The sequence below is a fragment of the Coregonus clupeaformis genome, chromosome 3, assembly GCF_020615455.1.
Source record: "Coregonus clupeaformis isolate EN_2021a chromosome 3, ASM2061545v1, whole genome shotgun sequence".
NCBI classification, from domain to species: Eukaryota; Metazoa; Chordata; class Actinopteri; order Salmoniformes; family Salmonidae; genus Coregonus; species Coregonus clupeaformis.
The window spans coordinates 25,817,158-25,844,356 of NC_059194.1; the positions used below are offsets into that span (position 1 = coordinate 25,817,158).

Sequence of the window (27,199 nt, forward strand, 5' to 3'; positions counted from 1 at the left end):
CGAGTCAACAATGAAAATAAATTAATTTATTGAACATGTCAAGGGAGAAGTAATATAACGAATGCAAATGTAACAAAAATGAACAATAATGTTACAATAAATGTAATTTAAAAAGTTACAATAATTAACAATAATTAACAATAATCCTAAAAGCACCTTTTCTTTCTGAAATGTAAGGACTTTGTCAAACAACTAGTTACCAACAACAACAAAAAACATGTATCCAGATTGTGTTAATATGAAGGATAAAATATAATTTCTGTTTACTGTATACTGTATACTAGTGGTGTGCGTGCAAGTGTGTCAATAAGTACTGAAATTATATAGGTCATAATGGGAAACTTCTCATAAGGAGATGCATATATGTCCAAATTACATGACTGTCGCTCAAACGGGGCAGGAGATATGCTTGTTAAAAGTTTGGTTGGGACAAAACTTCTAATTAGCAGAAAAATAAATGGGTGGAGCTTATAGGTCCTTATGAGAAACTTGCTGCTCATGAGGGGCTGCATATATTAACCAAATGTAATGACAAACAGGACAGGAGATATCAAAGTTTGGAATTTCAGTTGATTACTATAGCATCCCCCTAGGGCCAATCAGTGTAATTTTTGAATTTCAATTGATGACTATAGCACCCCCCTTGGGCCAATCAGTGTAATTTTGTAAATGCTGGATCTCTATCATCCAAGTTTCGTCAAAATTGGGCCAGTGCTGTCTGATATCGCATGTGACAAACGTACGAACGTACTAACGGACGGAGACAGATTGTGGGGGACAATAAATATGTACAAAAACCAAAATACAAAAAGGCATGCCCAACTATAGCCTCTTTGCTCCTGTAGTTGGTCTCCCAATGGTGAAGGCGACATCCTGTACCCAGAAAACAAATTTACCAACCCTCTGGTTTACCTATTTCCCAGAAACCTTTCCTGTCACTGAAGGCAAGTCTATAATCCGGAATGCGTTACAAGTCGTTATGGGCTATACAATGTGTGAACAATGGTAAAAATAAACGTTTAAATCTACATTTTCCAAAGCTCACTCCCTAGTCCCCATACTCCGTAGTAGTTGCAACGCGAGATTACTAAGTGATTCCAGATGGCAGCGCACCTTTAGGGAGGTACCTTTATTTCAGACTTTTCCAATTTATCTTTTCACACATTGTGTATACAGTGGGGAGAACAAGTATTTGATACACTGCCGATTTTGCAGGTTTTCCTACTTACAAAGCATGTAGAGGTCTGTAATTTCTATGATAGGTACACTTCAACTGTGAGAGACGGAATCTAAAACAAAAATCCAGAAAATCACATTGTATGATTTTTAAGTAATTCATTTGCATTTTATTGCATGACATAAGTATTTGATCACCTACCAACCAGTAAGAATTCCGGCTCTCACAGACCTGTTAGTTTTTCTTTAAGAAGCCCTCCTGTTCTCCACTCATTACCTGTATTAACTGCACCTGTTTGAACTCGTTACCTGTATAAAAGACACCTGTCCACACACTCAATCAAACAGACTCCAACCTCTCCACAATGGCCAAGACCAGAGAGCTGTGTAAGGACATTAGGGATAAAATTGTAGACCTGCACAAGGCTGGGATGGGCTACAGGACAATAGACAAGCAGCTTGGTGTGAAGGCAACAACTGTTGGCGCAATTATTAGAAAATGGAAGAAGTTCAAGATGACGGTCAATCACCCTCGGTCTGGGGCTCCATGCCAGATCTCACCTCGTGGGGCATCAATGATCATGAGGAAGGTGAGGGATCAGCCCAGAACTACACGGCAGGACCTGGTCAATGACCTGAAGAGAGCTGGGACCACAGTCTCAAAGAAAACCATTAGTAACACACTACGCCGTCATGGATTAAAATCCTGCAGCGCACGCAAGGTCCCCCTGCTCAAGCCAGCGCATGTCCAGGCTCGTCTGAAGTTTGCCAATGACCATCTGGATGATCCAGAGGAGGAATGGGAGAAGGTCATGTGGTCTGATGAGACAAAAATAGAGCTTTTTAGTCTAAACTCCACTCGCCGTGTTTGGAGGAAGAAGAAGGATGAGTACAACCCCAAGAACACCATCCCAACCGTGAAGCATGGAGGTGGAAACATCATTCTTTGGGGATGCTTTTCTGCAAAGGGGACAGGACGACTGCACCGTATTGAGGGGAGGATGGATGGGGCCATGTATCGCGAGATCTTGGCCAACAACCTCCTTTCCCTCAGTAAGAGCATTGAAGATGGGTCGTGGCTGGGTCTTCCAGCATGACAACGACCCCGAAACACACAGCCAGGGCAACTAAGGAGTGGCTCCGTAAGAAGCATCTCAAGGTCCTGGAGTGGCCTAGCCAGTCTCCAGACCTGAACCCAATAGAAAATATTTGGAGGGAGCTGAAAGTCCGTATTGCCCAGAGACAGCCCTGAAACCTGAAGGATCTGGAGAAGGTCTGTATGGAGGAGTGGGCCAAAATCCCTGCTGCAGTGTGTGCAAACCTGGTCAAGACCTACAGGAAACGTATGATCTCTGTAATTGCAAACAAAGGTTTCTGTACCAAATATTAAGTTCTGCTTTTCTGATGTATCAAATACTTATGTCATGCAATAAAATGCAAATTAATTACTTAAAAATCATACAATGTGATTTTCTGGATTTTTGTTTTAGATTCCGTCTCTCACAGTTGAAGTGTACCTATGATACAAATTACAGACCTCTACATGCTTTGTAAGTAGGAAAACCTGCAAAATCGGCAGTGTATCAAATACTTGTTCTCCCCACTGTATATAGCCCGTACTGACTGGTAAGGCATTCCAGATTATACATTTGCTTTCGGTGATGGGAAAAGTTTGCTATTCAGTCTAAGCACATGGATTTTAAAAACCCATTGCCATTACTTGATTGTTTTGGGGGCAGGTTAAATCATAATGGTATATAAGACCCAATTTTTTCTATCCGATGTCCTGGATTGATTTATTATGGACTATCACTATTAAATTAAAAACCTCTTTACTTAAAGCAGCTGAGAAAGCGGTTGTAGCCACACACCACACACACCGTGTAGTAGGAGGTAGTAGTCAGGCCAAATAGTTATTTTATCGCTTTGGTAATATTTTCACAAGTACAGTGGGTATAGAAAGTCACCACCCCCTTTCAAAATGTTCACCTTTTGTTGCCTTACAGCCTGAAATGAAAACACATAAAATAGTGGGGGGGGAAATCAAAAGAACTCTGAAGATGTATTACAATTAAAATAGCAAAATATCCTATTTGGATATGTGAACACCCCCCTGAGTTAATACTTGGTGGAACCACCTTTTGCTTGAATTACAGCCATGAGTCTCCTTGAATACGTCTCTACTAATTTTGCACACCTAGACTGTGCAATATTTGCCCATTCTTCCTTGCAGAATTGTTCAAGCTCAGTCAAATTGCATTGTGACCGTGCACTCTTCAAGTCATTCCACAAATTCTCGATGGGATTTAGGTCGGGGCTCTGACTAGGCCACTCAAGGACATTAACCTTCTTGTCCTTCAGCCACTGTACGGTTGCTTTGGCAGTGTGCTTCGGGTCATTGTCATGTTGAAAAGTGAACCATCTTCCCACTTTCAACTTCCTGGCAGAGGGCTGCAGGTTCTCCTCAAGAACCTGCCAGTATTTTGCACTGTCTATTTTCCCTTCTATCCTGACAAGTGCTCCAGTCCCTGCTTAAGATAAACACCCCCACAACAGGATGCTGCCACCGCCGTGCTTTACTGTAGGCATGGTGTTCTTTGGGTGGAAAGATGTATTGGGTTTTCGCCAGACATATCATTTTGTGTTCAGGCCAAAAAGTTCAATTTTGGTCTCATCTGACCACAGCACCTTTTGCCACTTGGCCTCGGAATCTACAATGTGCTTTTTGGCAAAGCTCAAACGAGACTTAATGTGGCTTTATTTGAGGAGTGGTTTTTTCTTGCCACCCTCCCATAGAGGCCAGATTTGTGGAGCGCTTGTGATATTGAGGTCACACACATTGACACACACTGACCAGTCTTTGCCATGAAGACCTGAAGCTCCTTCAAAGTCGCCATTGGCTTCTTGGTAGCCTCTCTGATCAGTCTCCTCCTTGCCCGGTCATCCAGTTTGGAGGGACGGCCTGATCAATGCAGGGTCTGGGTGGTGCCATACGCCTTCCACTTATTAATAATGGTCTTAACTGTGCTCCGAGGGATAGCCTTTGAAATCCATCCCTTGACTTGTGCATTTCCACAACTTTATCTCGTAGATCTTTTGAAAGTACCTTTCCGCCCATAGTGGATTATTTGCTTTGAATTTCACTACTAAGCAGTGGAGTCCTCTATGAACAACTGCTTTTATTCTGAACTAATCAAAGTCACTACAATTGATCACAGATGGAAGCCAATTAGCTTGATTTGTGATCTGGAAGGTGGTTGGTTATACCGCAGCAAGTTTGCAATTGCAATTCTAAGGGAGAGTGTTCACTTATCCAAATAGGGTATTTTACTGTTTTACTTAATACCAAGATGACGTAGCAGTGCGGTCATGTTCTCTGTTGTGTGTCCGTGTAAATAGCCAGTTTTTATGTATTTTTTTTGTATTTTACGTATATATTTCCCTATCACACTTTTCATCCTTCTACTAAATATACTTTCCTGCAACCCGCCTCACTCAATGTGGAATGGATTCTATTATTGACTCACCTTTATCTAGAATCTCCAGTTGAAACTAGCTAGCCAGCTAACTAGCTAACTAGCTACTTGCTATTAGCCACCGTTAGCGGTTTTCACCCAGAACATCGGATTTTCTGCCGGAATAACTGAATCACTGGACCTTAACACCGGATCACAACTAGCTAGCCGCAACCAAATGGATGTTGCTGAAGGCTAATCACCATTGCCCCCGAAGCAAGCACCAGTTAGCCTTGAGCTAGCCTCGAGCCAGGCCCATATCCCGGCTATCTACCTCTTTGTCTACCGGACGGGAGTAGCCAGCTAACTAGCTACTTGCTATTAGCCACCATTAGTGGTTTTTCACCATTGTCCGTGGCCTGCACTACCTACCAGCCAGCTCTAGCCTGGACTATTATCGGCCAGTCTGCACTGTCTGCACAGCGAGTTATCGACCCAGAACATATCGGTTTTTCTGTCGGAATCACTGAATCACTGGACCTTTAACACCGGATCATCGCAACTAGCTAGCTGCAACCAAATGGATGTTGTTGTTGGCTAATCAGCCTTGAGCTAGCCTCGAGTCAGGCACATCTCCCGGCTATCTACCTCTCTGTCAACCGGACGGGACCTCCTAGAGTCGACACGGAGCCCCGCCGATCCATCATGACTGGTCTGCCGACATAATCGTCTGTGGTTTCAACAGGCTTCCTGTTGCGACAACCACGAAGATCCTTCTGCTAGCCCCGACCCGCTAGCACACGCAAACAACAGCCGTGCTTCCTGCTCGCTGTGCTGTAGCACCAATTTAAACTGCTCTCGGACTCACATATTGCTGTTCACTGGACCTTATGATCACTCAGCTGCACAGCTGATGCCTGCTGGACTGTTCCTTTACACGGTACCCTGTCCTGTTTATCTGTTTAGCCTCAGCCCAAACTTTCATTGCCATTACCAGTTGTTGTCTTAGCTCTCTCTAATAACACCTGTGATTGCTTTATGCCTCTCTCCCATGTCAATATGCCTTGCCTATTGCTGTTCCAGTTAGTTCTTATTATACAATTTCACTGTAGAACCCCAAGTCCCTCTCAAACTGCCTCAAATAGCTCCTTTGTTCCACCCCCCATACACGCCGAGACCGGCTCAATCGGTGCCTCCAATGAGGCTATCTCTTTCATTGTTACCCAACGCTTAGGTTTACCTCCACTGTACTCATACCCTTCCATATCCTTGTCTGTACATATTGCCCTGAATCTATTCTGCTCCCTTTATTCTCTGTACCCAATGTACTAGAAGACCAGTTCTTAAAGCCTTTAGCCGTATCCTTATTCTAGTCCTCCTCTGTTCCTCTGGTGATGTAGAGGCTAACCCAGGCCCTGCAGCCCCCGGTATCACTCCTACTCCCCAGGAGCTATCATTTGTTGACTTCTGTACCTGTAAAAGCCTTGGTTTTCTGCACGTTAACATCAGAAGCCTCCTTCCTAAGTTTGAGTTATTCACTGCGTTAGCACACTCCGTCAACCCTGATGTTCTAGCAGTGTCTGAATCCTGGCTTAGGAAGGCCACCAAAAAGTCAGAAAATTCCATCCCCAACTACAACATTTTCCGCCTAGATAGAACTGCCAAAGGGGGTGGAGTTGCAATCTACTGTAGAGATAGCCTGCAGAGCTCTATCATACTATCCAGGTCTGTGCCCAAACAGTTTGACAATCCACCTTTCCAGAAACAAGGCTCTCACTGTTGCTGCTTGCTACAGACCCCCCTCAGCCCCCAGCTGTGCCCTGGACACCATATGTGAATTGATTGCCCCCCATCTATCCTCAGAGTTTGTACTGCTTGGTGACCTAAACTGGGATATGCTTAACACCCCGGCCATCCTACAATCCAAACTAGATGCCCTCAATCTCACACAAATTATCAAGGAACCTACCAGGTACAACCCTAAATCCGTAAACATGGGCACCCTCATAGATATCATCCTGACTAACTTACCCTCTAAATACACCTCCGCTGTCTTCAACCAGGATCTCAGCGATCACTGCCTTATTGCCTGCGTCCGTAACAGGTCCGCGGTCAAACGACCACCCTCATCACTGTCAAACGCTCCCTAAAACACTTTAGCGAGCAGGCCTTCCTAATTGACCTGGCCCAGGTATCCTGGATGGATATCGATCTCATTCCGTCAGTAGAGGATGCCTGGTTGTTCTTTAAAAGTGCTTTCCTCTCAATCTTAAATAAGCATGCCCCATTCAAAAAATTCAGAACTAAGAACAGATATAGCCCCTGGTTCTCCTCAAGACTTGACTGCCCTTGACCAGCACAAAAACATCCTGTGGCGTACTGCATTAGCATCGAATAGCCCCCGCGATATGCAACTTTTCAGCGAAGTTAGGAACCAATATACACCAGCAGTTAGGAAAGCAAAGGCTAGCTTTTTCAAACAGAAATTTGCATCCTGTAGCACTAACTCCAAAAAGTTTTGGGACACTGTAAAGTCCATGGAGAATAAGAGCACCTCCTCCCAGCTGCCCACTGCACTGAGGCTAGGAAACACTATCACCACCGATAAATCTACAATAATCGAGAATTAGCATTTGCTACGGCTGGCCATGCTTTCCACCTGGCTACCACTACCCCGGCCACCAGCTCTGCACCCTCCGCTGCAACTTGCCCATGCCCCCCCTTCTTCTCCTTCACACAGATTCAGACAGCTGATGTTCTGAAAGAGCTGCAAAATCTGGACCCTACAAATCATCTGGGCTAGACAATCTGGAACCTTTCTTTCTAAAAATAGCAGCATAAATTGACGCAACCCCTATTACTAGCCTGATTGGAAAGCTGCCGTGGTCATCCCCCTCTTCAAAGGTGGTGACACTCTAGATCCAAACTGTTACAGACCTATATCCATCCTGCCCTGCCTTTCAAAAGTTTTTGAAAGCCAAGTTAACAAACAGATCACCGACCATTTCGAATCACACCGTAACTTCTTCGCTATGCAATCCGGTTTCTGAGCTGGTCATGGGTGCACCTCAGCCACGCTCAAGGTCCAAAATGATATTATAACTGCGATCGATAATAGACAGTACTGTGCAGCCGTCTTCATCGACCTGGCCAAGGCTTTCGACTCTGTCAACCACCGCATTCTTATTGGCAGACTAAATAGCCTTGGTTTCTCAAATGACTGCCTCGCCTGGTTCACCAACTACTTCTCAGATAGAGTTCAATGTGTCAAATCGGAGGGCCTGTTGTCTGGACCTATGGCAGTCTCCATGGGGGTGCCACAGGGTTCAATCATGGGGCCAACTCTTTTCTCTGTGTATATCAATGATGTCGCTCTTGCTGCTGGTGACTCTCAGATCCACCTCTACGCAGACGACACCATTTTGTATACATCTGGCCCGTCATTGGACACTGTGTTAACAAACCTCCAAACGAGCTTCAATGCCATACAACACTCCTTCCGTAGCCTCCAACTGCTCTTAAACACTAGTAAAACGAAATGCATGCTCTTCAATCGAACGCTGCTGGCACCCGCCCACCCGACTAGAATCGCTACACTCGATGGGTCTGACCTAGAGTATGTGGACAACTACAAATACCTAGGTGTCTGGTTAGACTGTAAATTCTCCTTCCAGACTCACATTAAGCATCTCCAATCCAAAGTTAAATCTAGAATCGGCTTCCTATTTCGCAACAAAGTCTCCTTCACTCATGCTGCCAAACATGCCCTCGTAAAACTGACTATCCTACCGATCCTTCACTTTGGCGATGTCATTTACAAAATAGCCTCCAACACTCTACTCAGCAAATTGGATCACAGTGCCATCCGTTTTGTCACCAATGCCCCATATACTACCCACCACTGTGACCTGTACGCTCTTGTTGGCTGGTCCTCACTACATATTCGTCGCCAAACCCACTGGCTCCAGGCCATCTATAAATCACTGCTAGGCAAATCCCTGCCTTATCTTAGCTCACTGGTCACCATAGCAACACCCACCCTTGGTCTGCGCTCCAGCAGGTATATCTCACTGGTCATCCCCAAAGCCAACACCTCCTTTGGCCGCCATTCCTTCCAGTTCTCTGCTGCCAATGACTGGAACGAACTGCAAAAATCTCTGAAGCTGGAGACTCTTATCTCCCTCACTAACTTTAAGCATCAGTTGTCAGAGCACCTTACCGATCACTGCACCTGTACACAGCCCATCTGAAATTAGCCCACCCAACTACCTCATCCCCATATTGTTATATATTTTGCTCATTTGCACCCCAGTATCTCTATTTGCACATCATCTCTTGCACATCTATTATTCCAGTGTTAATACTAATTGTCATTATTTTGCACTATGGCCTATTTATTGCCTTACCTCCATAAATTGCTACATTTGCACACACTGTATATTTATTTTCTGTTGTATTTTTGACATTATGTTTTGTTTTACCCCATATGTAACTCTGTGTTGCTGTTTTTATCGCACTGCTTTGCTTTATCTTGGCCAGGTCGCAGTTGTAAATGAGAACTTGTTCTCAACTGGCTTACCTGGTTAAATAAAGTAAAAATAAAATTTTCAGATTGGATATTGTGGGTGTAAATAAAGCTGGAAAAAGTATAATTTTATGTGTTTTCATTTCAGGCTGTAAGGCAACAAAAGGTGAACATTTTGAAAGGGGGTGGTGACTTTCTATACCCACTGTATGTGGCGAATTTTCTAATCTCGTAGTACAAAACTCCAAACTAGTAACACTTGTAACGCAGTCAGTCTTACATTCAAACCCTTTCATTTGTGCATTCATTTTGTTTGTATCTTTCACTACACAGCCATTGATCCAAAATATAAGTTTACTGTGAATTATAATTAATACATTGGTTTAATCACCAAAACACAACATAATGACATCTTCTCAATTTAGTGTAGTGCTGAGCGACTAACCAACATTTCGTTTATTTTGTTTTTTTTAAACAACTAATTGATCGACGTTGGTTCAATTATTTGAATTTCATTTAGTTCATTTTTGTTCTGTGAGCTCAATGCACAGTTTCTATAGAGATAAATCAGATCAAGCCTGAACTGTGCAATGTAGTAGGGAGTTGCGGTTAGAGCGTTGGGCCAGTAACCGAAAAGTCGCTGGTTCGAGTTCATGAGCCCTTGAGCAAGCTACTTAACCTTAATTTGCTCCAGGGGTGCGGTACTACTATGGCTGACCCATACTTTAGTTTATTTAGTGAATAATTTCTTAACTCTATTTTCTTAAAACTGCATTGGTTAAGTAAGCATTTCACGATAAGGTCTACACCTGTTGTATTTGACGCATGTGACAAATACAATTTTATTTGATTAGATTAGATTTCAACACATTCTGGTGTATGTGACAATAAATAAATAAAATATATATATAAAAATTAACAGGCCAATATTCTACATAGTTTAGTGCAGAAAACTTGGTAATGAACTACAACGACTATAATCCATTGCGCACCTTCTTGTCCGGTCTGTGTGGGGCACGCGTTGAGGGAGAGAAGAGACAGAAGATCGCACGATTGAGAGGGATAGAGAGCAGTTGCTTAATGAGGTATCTCGACCTGAAAATACATGATCTAGGCCAGGGATGGGCAACTTTGAACTCATCATGAGGGGCCGCAGTGGCTCACGGATCTGCATACCCACAGCCATACCCACACATGCAGCCTTTTGGGGGCCCTAAGTGAAATATTGTTGGGGGTTCCCCCCACCTTGCGAGCAAAACATTTTAGCAGTCCCCCTCTTGACAGCAGAGAAAAAAAAATGTTTTAGAGATCATTTCCTGCAATTCTACAAATTTTTCCATGGGGCGTAGAGAAAATGTGGAACTATTAAAGCAAGTTTGCTGCAATTCTACACATTTTACCACGGGCGGAGAGAAGATTTTTCCATTTTAAAGCTAATTACCTGCAATTCTACACATTTTGCCATATGGTGGAGAGAAATGTTTTCAGTGTTTTTATATGATATCTGAGTAAGAGTGACTAACAAAATCAATGTGGCCCCCCCGGTCGGTAATTTGACCATGATTACTACAAGTTTAGATAGCTGGCTAGACTAACTTACCAATCTAAAAATGGGCTAATTGAGTGACTGTAACTGACTGGCATAAGAAGAGAAAAACTGCTGATGCACAACCAAATTTCAAAATTGCACCTTGTGTAAGTTGAGACCCTGACTGAGTTCCAAAAAAAAAAAAATATATATATATACAGTGCATTCGGAAAGTATTCAGACCCCTTGACTTTTTCCACATTTTGTTACGTTACATACTTATTCTAAAATTGATTAAATAAAAATGTTCTTCATCAATCTACACACAATACCGCATAATGACAAAGCGAAAACAGGTTTTTAGAAATGTTTGTACATTTATTAAAAATAAAAAACAGAAATACCTTATTTACATAAGTATTCAGACCCTTTGCTATGAGACTCGAAATTGAGCATCCTGTTTCCATTGATCATCCTTAAGATGTTTCTACATCTTCATTGGAGTCCACCTGTGGTAAATTCAATTGATTGGACATGATTTGGAAAGGCACACACCTGTTTATATAAGGTCACACAGTTGACAGTGCATGTCAGAGCAAAAACCAAGCCATGAGGTCGAAGTAATTGTCCGTAGAGCTCCGAGACAGGATTGTGTCGAGGCACAGATCTGGCGAAGGGTGCCCAAAAATTTCGACAGCATTGAAGGTCCCCAAGAACACAGTGGCCTCCATCCTTCTTAAGTGGAAGTAGTTTGGAACCACCAAGACGCTTCCTAGAGCTGGCTGCCCGGCCAAACTGAGCAATCGGGAGAGAAGGGCCTTGGTCAGCGAGGTGACCAAGAACCCAATGGTCACTCTGACAGAGCTCCACAGTTCCTCTGTGGAGCTGGGAGAACCTTCCAGAAGGACAACCATCTCTGCAGCACTGCCACCAATCAGGCCTTTATGGTAGAGTGGCCAGACGGAAGCCACTCCTCAGTAAAAGGCACATGACAGCCCACTTGGAGTTTGCCAAAAGGCACCTAAAGGACTCAGACCATGAGAAACAAGATTCTCTGGTCTGATGAAACCAAGATTGAACCCTTTGGCTGCTAATGACAAGCGTCACATCTGGAGGAAACCTGGCACCATCCCTACCGTGAACCATGGTGGTGGCAGCATCATGTTGTGGGGATGTTTTTCAGCGGCAGGGACTGGGAGACTAGTCAGGATCGAGGGAAAGATGAACGGAGCAAAGTACGGAGAGATCCTTGATGAAAACCTGCTCCAGAGCGCTCAGGACCTCAGACTGGGGTGAAAGTTAATCTTTCAACAGGACAATGACCCTAAGCACACAGCCAAGACAACGCAGGAGTGGCTTCGGGACAAGTCTCTGAATATTCTTGAGTGGCCCAGTCAGAGCCCGGACTAGAACACGATCGAACATCTCTGAAGAGACCTGAAAATAGCTGTGCAGTAACGCTCCCCATCCAACCTGACAGCGCTTGAGAGGATCTGCAGAGAAGAATGGGAGAAACTCCCCAAATACAGGTGTGCCAAGCTTGTAGCGTCATACCCAAGAAGACTTGAGGCTGTAATTGCTTCAAGTACTGAGTAAAGGGTCTGAATACTTATGTAAATGTGATATCAGTTGTTTTTTTTTATACACTTGCAAATAAAATTAAAAACCTGTTTTTGCTTTGTCATTATGGAGTATTGTGTGTAGATTGATGAGGGAACAAACAATTTAATCAATTTTAGAATAAGGCTGTAACATAACAAAATGTGGAAAAAAAGTCAAGGGGTCTGAATACTTTCCGAATGCACTGAATATATTACACAGGAAGTTGGTGGCACGTTAATTGGGGAGGACGGGCTCGTGGTAATGGCTGGAGCGGAATAAGTTGAATGGTATCAAATACACCAAATGCATGCCTCCACTTATATATTGATCCGCGGGCCTACAAAAGGGGGGCCGCAGGCTGCATGATGCCAGTTGCCCATCCATGATCTAGGTAACTGATAGTTGGTATTTATCAGTCATAAAATTATAAAGAGCTCTGATAGGTTGGAGGCCGTCCTCCGGAAGTTGTCATAATTACTGTGTAAGTCTATGGAAGGGGATGAGAACCATGAGCCTCCTAGGTTTTGTATTGAAGTCAATGTAGCCAGAGGATGCTGTTGAGGCTACTGTAGAACTTAATTGCAAAACAGTGTGTTTTAATCAGTTATTTGGTGACGTGAATATACTTTTTTAATGTTTCACTATTTAAATTGGTCCTTCCCTTCCTCCTCTGAGGAGCCACTACTTTCTACCAAATTTCTCAGTGGTTATTTTTCCAAAGCTTGTCTATAATTATTACTGGCAGTGACCATGTGATGTGATTGCAAACACTTGTAATGTAAGGACTGGGTGACATTGTTATCAGCAGCCCACTGATGACCACATGGTGTTACCATTGCTGAACTGACTAATGCTGTGGTGTCTGTCTTCATCTATCTCTCCCAGACAACCACCACTTTCTCTCTGCATATCCCTCACTCTCCATCTCTCCCAGACAACCACTACTTTCTCTCTGCATATCCCTCACTCTCCATCTCTCCCAGACAACCACTACTTTCTCTCTGCATATCCCTCACTCTCCATCTCTCCCAGACAACCACTACTTTCTCTCTGCATATCCCTCACTCTCCATCTCTCCCAGACAACCACTACTTTCTCTCTCTCTCCCCCTCTCTCTCTCTCCTCACTTCTGACACCAATGTAGCAAACGGCGGGACAGGGGAGTGAAAGGCAAAACACCCTACGCATCGCAGCAATAGGATTAACCACTTGGTGGGAATTGTAACGTGGCTCATATAAGCGAGGATCACTAAAGTATATTTTGTGCGTTATGTAAGATGTACAGAGTATTTGTAAAGGCATACGACTGGTATCCAGTTTACATATTTTTGCATTGTGTACAGGTTGACTGATAAAGAGAAGCAGGCCTTTATCTAAGTTTCTCACCTCCCCCGCATCCTCAGCACTGGCCTCCAGCACACCGTTCTGTGTTGTGTTCAGTTGCAGGGTCACCTTGTAACATTCTTGGATATCTGCAAGGAATTAAATAAACAACAAGTTATAGAAATAAAGGCCATTGTCCACTCGGATGTGAGTATTTGAATGACAATCCACAAAAAAATCCCATAGATAATGTATCATTAAGACACTGAATGTTGCTTGTTTTCTTCAGTGTGCCTCTCAGAGCAGATGTAGGGGTGAGACATCTGTTCACTACTATGCATTTAAGTTCTCTAAATGTTGTTGTATGACTAAAATCCTGACTGCATAGTTGATCATTAAGTCCATGTCCAAACAGCCCAACTTCAATAACAAGTCATCCTTTGTATGGTCTAATAAAGATCAGCACTCTGCCTCCTACGTAAATGAGTTTAGACTAAATTAGATGAGAGAGGTAGATTTCTCCACAAATACCCCATCTGAACGAAGGGTAGAGAATGAAGATGTTGGACTGTCTGTGATGTCTATGGCATATAACTACAGTGCCTTCAGAAAGTATTCATACCCCTGGACTTTTTCCAAACATGTTTGTGTTACAGCCTGAATTTAAAATGGATTAAACCTAGCATGGTGAAGTTATTAATTACACTTTCGATGGTGTATTAATACACCCAGTCACTACAAAGATACAGGCGTCCTTCCTAACTCAGTTGCCAGAGAGGAAGGAAACCACTCAGGGATTTCACCATGAAGCCAATGTGTCACGCCCTGGCTCTGGGGACACTGTTATGTTGAGCCAGGGTGTGTAGATCTATGTATTCCATTTCTATGTTGGCCAGTGTGGTTCTCAATCAGAGGCAACGAGTGTCAGCTGTGGCTGGTTGTCTCTGATTGGGAACCACATTTAAACAGGCTGTTTGCCCACAGTGGTTGTGGGATCTTGTTCATGTTGGTTTGTGTTTGACCATTGACTGTCACGTTATCGTTTTGTTGTTTTTGATCGTGTATCATAAATACAGAGTATGTTCGTCTGCAACGCTGCGCCTTGGTCCTCATCTCTTACCGACGATCTTGACAGAAGATCCCACCAAAACTGGACCAAGCAGCGTGTCCAGGAGCCATCGCCAGGGGAATCGCTAGCAGATCTCCGTGGCAACCTCGACTGGGTCAAGCCTAGTGAGGAGCAGAGAGGGTGGACTTGGGAACAGTGGAGGAAGAGCTTCGACTGGGTCAAGCCAAATGAGGAGCTGAATGGCGGGAGTTGGAAGCAGAAGAGCGAGAGTTGGGCGAGAACTATAGAGGCCTGGCCCACGGGGAAGAGAGACCCCCAGAATTTTTTTTTGGGGGGGGCTCACGACGTCGGGGCAGCAGGAGGCCGCGATAGAGCGGCCCAGCGGGTTGGCAGAGGAGGCCGCCAGGTTACGGGGGCCACTGGTCGAAGAGGAGATGGAAGGTGTAGAGGCACGGCGAGAGGTACTGGGGTGTGTTACCAGTCCGGTCCGGCCCGTTCCAGATCCCGGTGTAGGGCCAGTGGTGTGTGTCCCCAGTACGGTCCGGTCTGTTCCTGCTCCCCGCACCAAGTGTACGGTGCGCGTCGCCAGCCCAGCCCGGCCTGTTCCTGCCCCTCGCACCAAGCCTACGGTGCGCGTCGCCAGCCCGGCCCGGCCTGTTCCTGCCCCTCGCACCAAGCCTACGGTGCGCGTCGCCAGCCCGGCCCGGCCTGCTCCTGCCCCTCGCACCAAGCCTACGGTGCGCGTCGCCAGCCCGGCCCGGCCTGCTCCTGCCCCTCGCACCAAGCCTACGGTGCGCGTCGCCAGCTCGGCCCGGCCTGTTCCTGCTCCTCGCACCAAGCCTATGGTGCGCTTCGCCAGCCCAGCCCGGCCTGTTCCTGCTCCCCGCACCAAGCCTATGGTGCGCGTCGCCAGCCCGGTCCGGCCTGTTCCTGCCCCTCGCACCAAGCCAGGGGTGCGAGTCGTCAGCCCGGTCCAGCCCGTTCCTGCTCCACGCACCAAGCCAGGGGTGCGTATCGTCAGCCCGGTCCGGCCCGTTGCTGCTCCACGCACTAAGCCAGGGGTGCGCATCGTCAGCCCGGTCCGGTCCGTTCCTGCTCCACGCACCAAGCCAGGGGTGCGCATCGTCAGCCCGGTCCGGTCCGCTCCTGCTTCCCGCACCAAGCCAATGGTGCGCGTCGCCAGCCCGGTTCGGCCCGCTCCTGCTCCTCACACCAAGCCAGTGGTGTGCGTCGTCAGTCCAGCACGGCCCGTGCCTGTTCTCCACACCAAGCCAGTGGTGGGCGTCGTCAGTCCGGCACGGCCCGTGCCTGTTCCACTGGTGCCTGGTCCGGGCACCGGTCAGATGCGTTACGCCGGAGCTAGAGCAATCCGCTCCATCAGTGTGCAGTCCAGCTCCGGCCAGCGGGGCCAGACCGGACCAGGGGTACTTTGGGGGGTTGGAGAGGGAGTGGGGATCAGGCCTGGAGCCGGATCCGCCGCCAAGGCGGAGTGCCCACCCGGTCCCTCCCCTGTGGTATTTAGTTGGCGCGGTCGGAGTCCGCGCCTTTAGGGGGGGGGGGGTACTGTCATGCCCTGGCTCTGGGGACACTGTTATGTTGAGCCAGGGTGTGTAGATCTATGTATTCCATTTCTATGTTGGCCAGTGTGGTTCTCAATCAGAGGCAACGAGTGTCAGCTGTGGCTGGTTGTCTCTGATTGGGAACCACATTTAAACAGGCTGTTTGCCCACAGTGGTTGTGGGATCTTGTTCGTGTTGGTTTGTGTTTGACCATTGACTGTCACGTTATCGTTTTGTTGTTTTTGATCGTGTATCATAAATAAAGAGTATGTTCGTCTGCAACGCTGCGCCTTGGTCCTCATCTCTTACCGACGATCTTGACACAATGGTGACTTTAAAACAGTTAGAGTTGAATGGCTGTGATAGGAGAAAACTGAGGAAGGATCAACAAAATTGTAGTTCATCCACAATCCTAACCTAATTGACACGAGTGAAAAGAAGGATGCCCGTACCGAATAAAAATATTCCAAAACATGGATCTTGTTTACAACAAGGCACTAAAGTGATACTGCAAAAAATGTGGCAAAGCAATTCACTTTTTGTCCTGAATACAAAGTGTTATGTTTGGGGCAAAACCAATACAACACATTACTGAGTACCATTCCTCATATTTTCACACATAGTGGTGGTTGCATCATGTTATGGGTATGCTTGTAATCGTTTAGGACTGGGGAGTTTTTCAGGATAAAAAAAGAAATGGAATGGAGCTAAGCACAGGCAAATTCCTACAGGAAAACCTGGTTCAGTCTTCTTTCCACCAGAGAGATCAATTCACCTTTCAGTAGGACAATAACCTAAAACACAAGGCCAAATCTACACTGGAGTTGCTTACCAAGAAGACAGTGAATGTTCCTGAGTGGCCGAGTTACAGTTTTGACTTAAACCTACTTGAAAATCTGTGGCAAGACCTGAAAATGGTTGTCTAGCATTGATCAACAACCAATTTGACAGAGCTTGAAGAATTTTCAAAATATTCATGGGCATGAAAGACTCACAGCTGTAATCACTGCCAAAGGTGCTTCTACTTTGTATTGACTCAGGGGTATGAATACTCATGTAAATGAGATATTTCTGTATTTCATTTTCAAAACATTTGCCAAGCTTTCTAAAAACATGTCTTCACTTTGTCATTTTGGGGTATTATTTGTAGAATAAAAAACTGAATTCAGGCTGTAACACAACAAAATGTGGAATAAGTCAAGGGGTGTGAATACTTTCTGAAGGCACTGTAGGTGTTACATCACATGGTCTGGAAAAACTACTGGCTTTACCTCTATAACATAAGAGAAGGATGAGCCCAAGTTCTCTTTCACCCCCTCTCATCCATGTGGTCCTCTGTAGCTCAGCTGGTAGAGCACGGTGCTTGTAACGCCAAGGTAGTGGGTTCGATCCCCGGGACCACCCATACACAAAAAATGTATGCACGCATGATTGTAAGTCGCTTTGGATAAAAGCGTCTGCTAAATGGCATATTATTATTTTTTTATCCATCACCACTAGGCCATGCTGTTTTCCCACTGTGGCCAGCTCTGTACCACAGGCCCCTCTCTCTGCCAACCCAAAATTGCTCATCCTCCCATATCCTGCTCACTCCCCTACAATTACCTCCGGCCCATCGCCTTCCCTTTCTCAACTCATCCTCCTTCTTTAATTGAGTTTCTTAAACACTGACCCCCCCCCTCCCTCTCCCTCTCTTGTCTCCCTTCACTACATCTCAGGTCATTAAAGAGATTCTCCGGTACTTTTGTATACTTTTTAGCCAGTAGTTCTGAAAGTAGTGCTCACAAGCGTCCCCGAAAATTGCCTACTACATCACATATGTGCACCATGTAATTGCTCTCTCTCTCTCTCTGCTGTGTGTACATCTTGCTAGCTGTCACTCAAATGGTGAGGGACTGAAGCTCATTGGCTCGAACTTGAATTGCTAGGGGGCTGGCCCACATGGGGGAAAATGTAGGGAAAATGGAGCACAGCACAGCTTCCAGAAAAACAGTTGCTTTCAAACTAGGGATTTCGTGGCTAATTGAGGTAAGACAGTAATTCTGCTCATAGATTATGCATGTGTGAACCACACATTGACACATCCATCTCAAAGCGGGAGGTTTAAAAAGTTCCGGAGCATGTCTTTAAGCTGCTGTGTCCTGTGGTCACCTTTTGACTGGCAGCCACTTGATGAGAATGCAGGGAGACATTGTTGCTGATGTCACACACTGGCCTCCTTGCTGAACTGTAGACATAAAGAGGTCACTGTTCTCATAAGAGCTCGACTAAGCTACAACTTTCTTAGGTTCAATGTCAGGACACATTGATGGAAACAAATGTGTAGAAAGATCATCATGTACTTGAAATGTATAATTTTGTGTACAAATATGTGTGTGATTTCTGTGAACTTGAGATGAAGGCACTGTATGTACCGGTATGTCCTTGGTGAGTGTTTGTATGGGGTCGGTGTATCCCAACAGGGTGGAGTGGGAACAAAAGTGGAAGAAGGGGGCATGTGACTCATCACTGTATAAGAGTGTCTGAGTGTGTAGGAGTGGAGCTGTGTGTAGGCAGAGCTTTTTGCAGCCCAGCTGGTTAGAGAGGCGCGCGCACACACACACTATTATATTGTCCTGTGATTTTGCAATGTAGTATTTAGCTTTGTTGTAAGAATTCCCTTATAAAAAATGTGGAATGACATTTCCAGATGTGAAATAGCTGTTTTCACGTTGAGCTTAAATTTCACACATAAAACCGTATTTTCACGTATTAAATTTAGAGTTCACATGTTAACACCACCTTTTCACATGTGAGGAGAATAGCTTGTTTTCACCTCACATTTGAATTGCAGTTTCACATGTGAAATTTGCGGTTTCACATGTTAAAAACGTTCACGTGTAAATCGGATATACAGCTTCACGTAAAAAACATTCACATGTAAAAATCTCACTTGAACAAGTTGGAATTGCATTTTCACATGAAAAACATTCACGTGAAAATCACATTTGGCGTTTCTTATGTAAACAAAGTCCACATTTGAAAATCTCACTTTCGCATGGGGAATTGCAAGTTCACGTGTGAAAATCCATCACGTGAAAATCGAATTTGGGGGGACTGGGAGCGTTTGGTTGGATGATTGGGGGTGGCAGGTAGCCTGGCGGTTGGGAGCGTTGGGCCAGTAGCCGAGAGGTCGCTGGTTCGAGTCCCTGAGTCAACTGGGTGAGGGATCTGTCGATGTGCGCTTGAGTGGGGCACTTGCTCCTGTGGGTCGCTCTGTATGGGAGCGTCTGCTAAATAAATGTAATGTAAATGTTGAGAGGCTTCATTGCAGGTGGATTGTATGTTTAAAATTTCAATTAAAAAATATATAATTTCCAGGTTCATATGTGAAAAACATCCACATGTGATTGTTTTTCACATGTGAACTTGCAATTCCACTTGTGATAGTGAAAATCAAATTTGCAGTTTCACATGTAAGAAAACTCCAACTGTGAAAATCTGACTTTTGTATTTGTATTTATTATGGATCCCCATTAGCTGCTGCCAAGCTGCTGCCACTCTTCCTGGGGTCCAGCAAAATTAAGGCAGTTCATACCATTTTTAAAACATTACAATACATTCACAAATTTCACAACACACTGTGTGCCCTCAGGCCCCTACTCCACCACTACCACATATCTACAGTACAAAAATCCATGTGTACGTGTGTGTATAGTGCGTATGTTATCGTGTGTGTGCATGTGTCTGCGCCTATGTTTGTGTTGCTTCACAGTCCCCGCTGTTCCATAAGGTGTTTTTTAATCTGTTTTTTAAATCTAATTTTACTACTTGCATCAGTTACCTGATGTGGATTAGAGTTCCATGTAGTCATGGCTCTATGTAGTACTGTGCGCCTCCCATAGTCTGTTCTGGACAAATGTGGGGTTGAAATAATGGTATTCTCCTCACATGTGAAAAGATGGTGTTAACATGTTGCAGAAGCAATGTTTTCACTGGTGGAATTAGGGTGAACACATCTAAAAATACCAAATGCGGGACAAGGGTGTGATTTTGTGGGACATTCGTGGAACAATGGACAGAATAAATGTTTTGGGTGCAGGATAATGGATTATGTTCAAATGGCAACATAGTTCTGCTGTACGAAGGTCACTGCCTGTTACACATCTTTAATAGAGTAATAGTATTATTATATGGTGCAATCCTTTAGTGAGCGAGTTACTTTTGTGCCACTAATATCAAACAAAACTTCTGAAGTCGAGAACAAAATGTGTAGTTATTGCAAACAAAAATAATTACATTGAAAGCAAAACATAAACCCAAAAGTATTCATAACAAAACAAAATATTGCAAGGAAATAATTTCGAAATGTGAGAACAAAATAAATTGTAAATGGATGCCCCCCCCAAGAAATCTGTGATAAAAAAGAAAAATGATAACACGATTAAATAAAATGTCTTCATCTTTGGTTATGTTACCCTGGCCTTTGCTTTCGATGCAAGTTTTGGCACATTCATTCCAGAAACATAGCACCCTGCATCCCACTGTTGGTTTGCCTCTGAAGCTAAGCAAGGTCGGTCCTGGCTGGTCCCTGGATGGGAAACCAGACGTAGCTGGAAGTGGTTAAAAATAAAGTGTTAAGAAAAAGTTAGAAAAAAGAAAAGTCAAAGTGGGGATTTTTTTTCTTCAAAGGATTGAAAAACACGTGAAAAATTTACATGTGAAACTTCACATACAGTGGGGAGAACAAGTATTTGATACACTGCCGATTTTGCAGGTTTTCCTACTTACAAAGCATGTAGAGGTCTGTAATTTTTATCATAGGTACACTTCAACTGTGAGAGACGGAATCTAAAACAAAAATCCAGAAAATCACATTGTATGATTTTTAAGTAATTCATTTGCATTTTATTGCATGACATAAGTATTTGATCACCTACCAACCAGTAAGAATTTCGGCTCTCACAGATCAAATACTTGTTCTCCCCACTGTATGTCCGGAAACCACGTGTCGGACTTATGTAAACATAAAACATTTTTCATGTGATTTGTTCACACGTGTCCGAAAACAAGTTATGTTGTTTTTCACGTGACTTTTTCATGTAAAAAAAAAAAAAAGTGGTACAAACAATGCAAACACATAACTTGTCCTGATTACTTGTCCAAAGTAATTGAGAGAAAATTACTGCATATTGCAAGTATCATCAAATTGTAATATTTCTGTGAAATTACTTGTCTCTTACTTAATTTTTAACAACCACCACTTGCACAGCAGATTTGAAACCATTATCATACGGCAAACACTTTTTTAGAGTTGATTTCTTTAAAAGAAGGCTTACTCTCAACAGAGAACTGCTTGTTCAGAGCTTTAAATAGGTGTAGTGTTGTGTACAAAAACCAGTCAAATAAAACCTCAGAGACTGGAGCTCTTTCTCAAACTTTCCCCCCCAAAATTCCAAAGCTACTCCAACCCTGAAAAACCACAGAAATTCCTGACCACGGAACAAAAAACACAAAACCTGTTTTATCCCAGTTAGTACAGGCCGTCTCTCGCAGATCTCTTTTCAGTACTGTGGTCCCATTTTGGGATGTCCTGGTTAGAATGTCTGCCTCAGTCAAAGTCATCAGGGTTTTCCAACTGCTACTGCTCTCTGTTCTACAAATGACACTGTGTGTGTGTGTGTGTGTGTGTGTGTGTGTGTGTGTGTGTGTGTGTGTGTGTGTGTGTGTGTGTGTGTGTGTGTGTGTGTGTGTGTGTGTGTGTGTGTGTGTGTGTGTTATTGGGAGTAAGGAATACACCCACGTTAGACCCTCCTCTATTTGCGGCAGACCTATTCAAGTGTACTGGAATCCTCTTTCCACTCATAGCCTGTTCTGGGTGAATAAGCCCAAAAAGAATGTGCCCCAGAGTGTTTTCCATGGGATGACGATAAGTGACAGACAGACAGACACTCTGCTCATTACAATCTACATTCAGCAAAAATTGGGTCAGAATTAAAGGGCCGTACAATTCCAACCCCACCCCCCCTCACTCCCAGTCTCCAACCCTAAAATAATATCCTGCTCCACTACTTGTGGGAGTGTTGTGTGTGGGTATGCCCAACTTCCTGCATGTTTGCATGTTGGGAAACAAAGGGACGAGTCCGCAGTTAAGGCGACCTTTGTTCGTGATTGTGCAACCATGCAGACATCCAATCAAGTGTTCAGCGCTCCAACTTCCTACAGTGCATCACAGGCAAGGGGACTCCCATTCGTTCACACATCAAATACTGTACAATGCTGCCCACAACTGAACTCATTAACACTTTTTGCACCAGTCATGCCTGTTGTCATTCACTATCATCATACTTTCTTTGACATTGTGCCAATACTGTTAATTTACAAATGTTCCCACTGTGGCAGAGCATACCGGTAGCAATACAATGGCAACAACACGAATACAGCCAGTGCAAAAATACCTCCACCACTATAACAATGACACTACAACAAGTAGCCTAAGCAAAGCCCTTCTACCTATTTTCAAATAGGTACTGTACAAAAGGTACAGTAGCGACAGTAGCAACACGAAAACCCCAAACTTCCCCAGTTCACATGAACCCCGGCCCATGAATGCAAACAACAGAGAGCGTCTGGGAGGCTCAAGCGATGAGTAATGTTTGAATTACCCCGGATTCCCGTTAGCTGTGTAAACGTTCAGCACCTCCCCTGTGCCTGGGCTGATGATTAAAACCACATGTTGAGTAGAGAACCCGGCCTCGTTTGACCCTGCTCTGCCCCTGTACCTGAGACACTCTCTCTCACACAGACTCTCTCGGGTTATATCCTTAGGCTGAACTCAGATCAGTCAGGCAGGCCAGGAGAAACAGGGGGTGAGGATGGCACGGCACGGCAGCCGTGAGCTGTTTGTTTTTCCATCTACATCACTCTACTCTACCATACCTCCAGCCCCAGCCTTTTGCTGCACATTCCTGCCCTGGGATCGAGACTCTTTAGTGTGGAATGCTTGGAACCCTGATCCCCCTCGCTGCAGCCCAGCCTGCTCTTTAGTATATCAAACATAAACTGTTGGGATAATTATACACTCTCCTATGTATTTATTTGGACAGTGAAGCTAAAACTTTTAATTTGGCTCTATACTCCAGCATTTTGGATTTGAGATCAAATGTTTTATATGACAATACGTCAGGCGCCGATGACGTGGATGTCGATTAAAGCAGCACCCAGCACCTCTCTGATTCAGAGGGGTTGGGTTAAATGCGAAAGGCACATTTCAGTTGAATGCATTCAGTTGTACAACTGACTTTCCTTTCCCTTTACAAAATGTCACCTTTTAATTGAGGGTAAATTGAAACATATCTGTTTTACCATTTAGAAATGAATGCACTTTATTTATCTAGTCCCCCCATTTGAAGGTACAATAAGTATTTGGACAAATTCACTTAAAGTGTATTACATTTAGTCAAAAGTTGAGTATTTGGTCCCATATTCCTAGCATGCAATGACTACATCAAGCTTGTGACTACAAACTTGGTGGATGCACTTGCAGTTTGCTTTGGTTGCGTTTTGGAATATGTTGTGCCAAATAGAAATTCATGGTAAATAATGTATTGTGTCATTTTGGAGTTACTTTTATTGTAAATAAAAATAGAATATGTTTCGAAACACTTCTACTACCATGATTACAGATAATCATGAATGAATCGTGAATAATAATGAGTGAGAAAGTTACAGATGCACAAAGATCATGCCCCCAAAACATACTAATCTCTCACCATTACAATTAACAGGGGAGGTTAGGATTTTCTTGGGGTTATGATATAACTACAGATAAAACAGATATGTATGAAAACACCCTCAAATAAAATGTGACATTCTGTACTGTCGCCTCATATAAAACATTTGATCTCAAATACAAAATGCTGGAGTATAGAAGCCAAATTAAACGTTTTAGCTTCACTGTCCAAATACATACGGAGGGGAGTATACGTGGTTTACAAAGCCATCTTTTGAATACTGGATATATTGACCAACTCAACTGAAAGACAGATAGAGCAACATATCTTGTATTTTCTGTGTCATGATTAACACATACTTTTCTAGTTAGACCGCAGCAATAATTTTGCTAATAGCACATTATCATCAATGTATTTGTTCAATGAGTTTGGACAGGCAGGCATCCACGTCTGGAGAGATCACTGAGCAGGGTGGACAGCTTCCTCAGTCTCCCCTCTTCTCCAGTCCTCACCCCTGCTCCATGGTCACCCATCCCCCCATGGAGTCTCCAGAGCTCTGGATAGAGCAGCAGTAGCGGCAGACCCACAGGCTAGCATCATTAGGACATGGCAATGGTAATTAGACGGGCCACTCAACCATTGGTTAAATTGAACTCACTTGTCTCCTTTGCAGGGTAAAAAGACTGAAGTGAAATGTAGTTTCACAGGAGCTCTTTTGGGGCCCTAACTGCTTATTAAGGTATCGTTGCAATATACTCAAGAGTTAGTTTAGATCATTGCTCCAGTTAGGCAATGATAGATGTGGTGATGTCATGCAAATTCATAGTATTGAAAAAGCTATTGTGGACTGGTAACATCTTCTTATTACACCTCATACATCAGTGTTTTGGCTGTTGTGAGTGAACCATACCTAATAAGAGGATCTCTTTCTGTGAGATGATCCTGATCAAGTTAGGATAAGATGGAACAGTGCAAATAAACCACTGAAAATGTGTAACTATTTTACAGTGCAAATAAACAACTGAAAATATGTGTAACACTTTTACAAAATAAAGAAGTTTGAGCCTCTGGCCAAACTGAGCTGTCTGAGAGCCTGTGAGAGGGCTTGTGATCAGCCCCATAGATTGTGTCACATTGTGTCATGGGCATGTTTAATAGGATTTTATTACAATCCAAGTACGTTAGAGAGGGGGGTATACAGCAAGCCTTTTGTGAGTTGAACTGAAAGGCCTCTTTCATGGGACTTCATTGAGAAACGTTTAGGCTCAGTTAACTTCCCACACAAATTAATATAACCTGACCCTGTTGTCTACATCCTGAAGCTTTGGCAGGGGGAATAACAAGCCTACACAAAAAACAACTAGTGAGTAGCTCATTTTCTCATTAGAAAGATAATGAGACATAAGTATAGTATAATTTTTAAAAATCTGTTAATGAGTTTTGTTACTAAATACACTAGTTGATTTGGAGTATAGTGATTTGAAAAATAATTTGCTTGTTTGTTGAGGGACTGGACTGAGACTTCCCACTGGGCACACACTAGTTGAATCAACGTTGTTTCCACGTCATTATTGAACAAATGTGGAACAGACGTTGAATTGACATCTGTGCCCTGTGGGTTCATTATTCATAAAATAATAATAGTGAAAGCCTCAATATGTGTCTTACCTAATAGCGCATGAAACAGTTGGCTGCCGAAGATGGTGGAGACCTTCCCCACGCTGGTCTTCAGGGCCTGTTCCTCTGGACTGGTCAGACTGTCCTGGTACTGTCTCAGCAGACCCACTGCCCTCTCTGTGTCTGACAACAGGGATGCTTCATGTTAACACCCTCACAGAGCCAGTCGTTGTGATGAAAAGTTAAGAAACTGATCAGATGTGATGTGCACTTTACCATTATGGTCCTTCAAACAAATGGCAATATTATTCTACAACAGCATAAGACAAGCCTAAATGCATGCTATGAAAAGCCTCAAATTATGGTTTTAGCGGGCACACTCATGCCATAGGCTATTGTACAATTGTCAGGCTCAAAGCACATCAAAGACAAGGATAGAGTTGGTGCATAGTTTTGTTCATTGCTTTAGAGTTTTTCTGACTTTTGGTGCTGCTATGGGCGGGGAAAGGGACTGTCCGTTATCAGAACTAGAGTAGGCTAAGTATAGAATGCATGCGCGTGCACAGCTGTTTGCCGAAGCTAGGTGGGAGGTGTAGCGTTATTAACAGCCTTGTGACATGCCCAATAACGGATGCGCCTCACTAGCTTTACTACAACCACATAACGTGTATTCTGAGTCAACTGAATTACTTCCCTTACCATGGCAGAGTGAAAGTGCTCCATGCCAGTATATATGAATTCATGGAAACATACTTCCTGTTTTCCTTTGGGAGTTTTCAAGTATCTTCCAAAAATTTACCAGCTAACGTTAGTTCATTCGGTTCAGGCTTAATAGTGTGCAACAAAGTGGAAAACCACGGAAACGTTGCTACAATTTTCTGCTTGTCAATACTTTTCGGCTATGACAGCGAATAAACATAAATGTTCTAAAAACGGTCTCGAATAAACGTTTACGGTTGTTTAAAACTTGTACACAAACTGAAAACGTACGAAAAATGATGTAGGCACTTACCATACTTGTGGACCATGGTGTATAGAAAAATATTTTGAGAACAACTATTCGAGGCAAGCCGAAAAGTAATCAAACAACCCAGAAGAAAGATTTAACAGAGTTGATGTTTCTACGGTGATTGTTGTACCCCGTTATTCTCCCCCAAATTTGGTTAATCCCGCAGTTTTCAAATTTACCACCGAAACAGACACTCCCAAATTCGCACAACACTGAACTGTTACTGTAGCGGCAGCAGCTGTAATCCAATTGCCACGAGACGGGTCTGGGAGTTTTGTTGAAAAAGTCAAAGTGTTTATGGGTCACCCTCGGTTAAATATGTGATAACTGTAGCCCACCCATGGGGATGTGGATGGTGGTCTATAGACAGAAAATTCGTAATGAAAACATATTTTTGGGTTTTTAGGGGATATTTTTGCTAGACTTCAATCATAATTATCATCTTCATCATCATCGTCTCCATCGTCATCATCATTACCACCACCAATATTGTAGCGACGTTTCCACAACACCTAGCGACCTCATCAAAAAGTTCGTCTCTCTTGGCAAAACGGTTAAGGTATTTGCGTTCCAGTCGGTGGATTCGGGTTTGAGTCCCGGTTGGAGCTAACCCCCAAATTCGCT

General features: G+C 43.8%; 1 protein-coding gene across 1 annotated transcript in view; it reads right to left on the reverse strand.

Moving 5' to 3' along the window:
* dlg3 (discs, large homolog 3 (Drosophila)) overlaps window positions 1-26,922 on the reverse strand; it is a 137,363-nt gene extending 110,441 nt beyond the window's left edge. The window contains exons 1-3 of the mRNA XM_045207769.1: window positions 26,579-26,922; window positions 25,618-25,749; window positions 13,673-13,758 (exon numbers count right to left, since the gene is read on the reverse strand). Coding sequence (XP_045063704.1) covers window positions 13,673-13,758; window positions 25,618-25,749; window positions 26,579-26,594 — 234 coding nt within the window. The 5' untranslated portion in view covers window positions 26,595-26,922. The remainder of the gene's footprint in view (window positions 1-13,672; window positions 13,759-25,617; window positions 25,750-26,578) is intronic.
* Window positions 26,923-27,199: the final 277 nt, after the last annotated feature.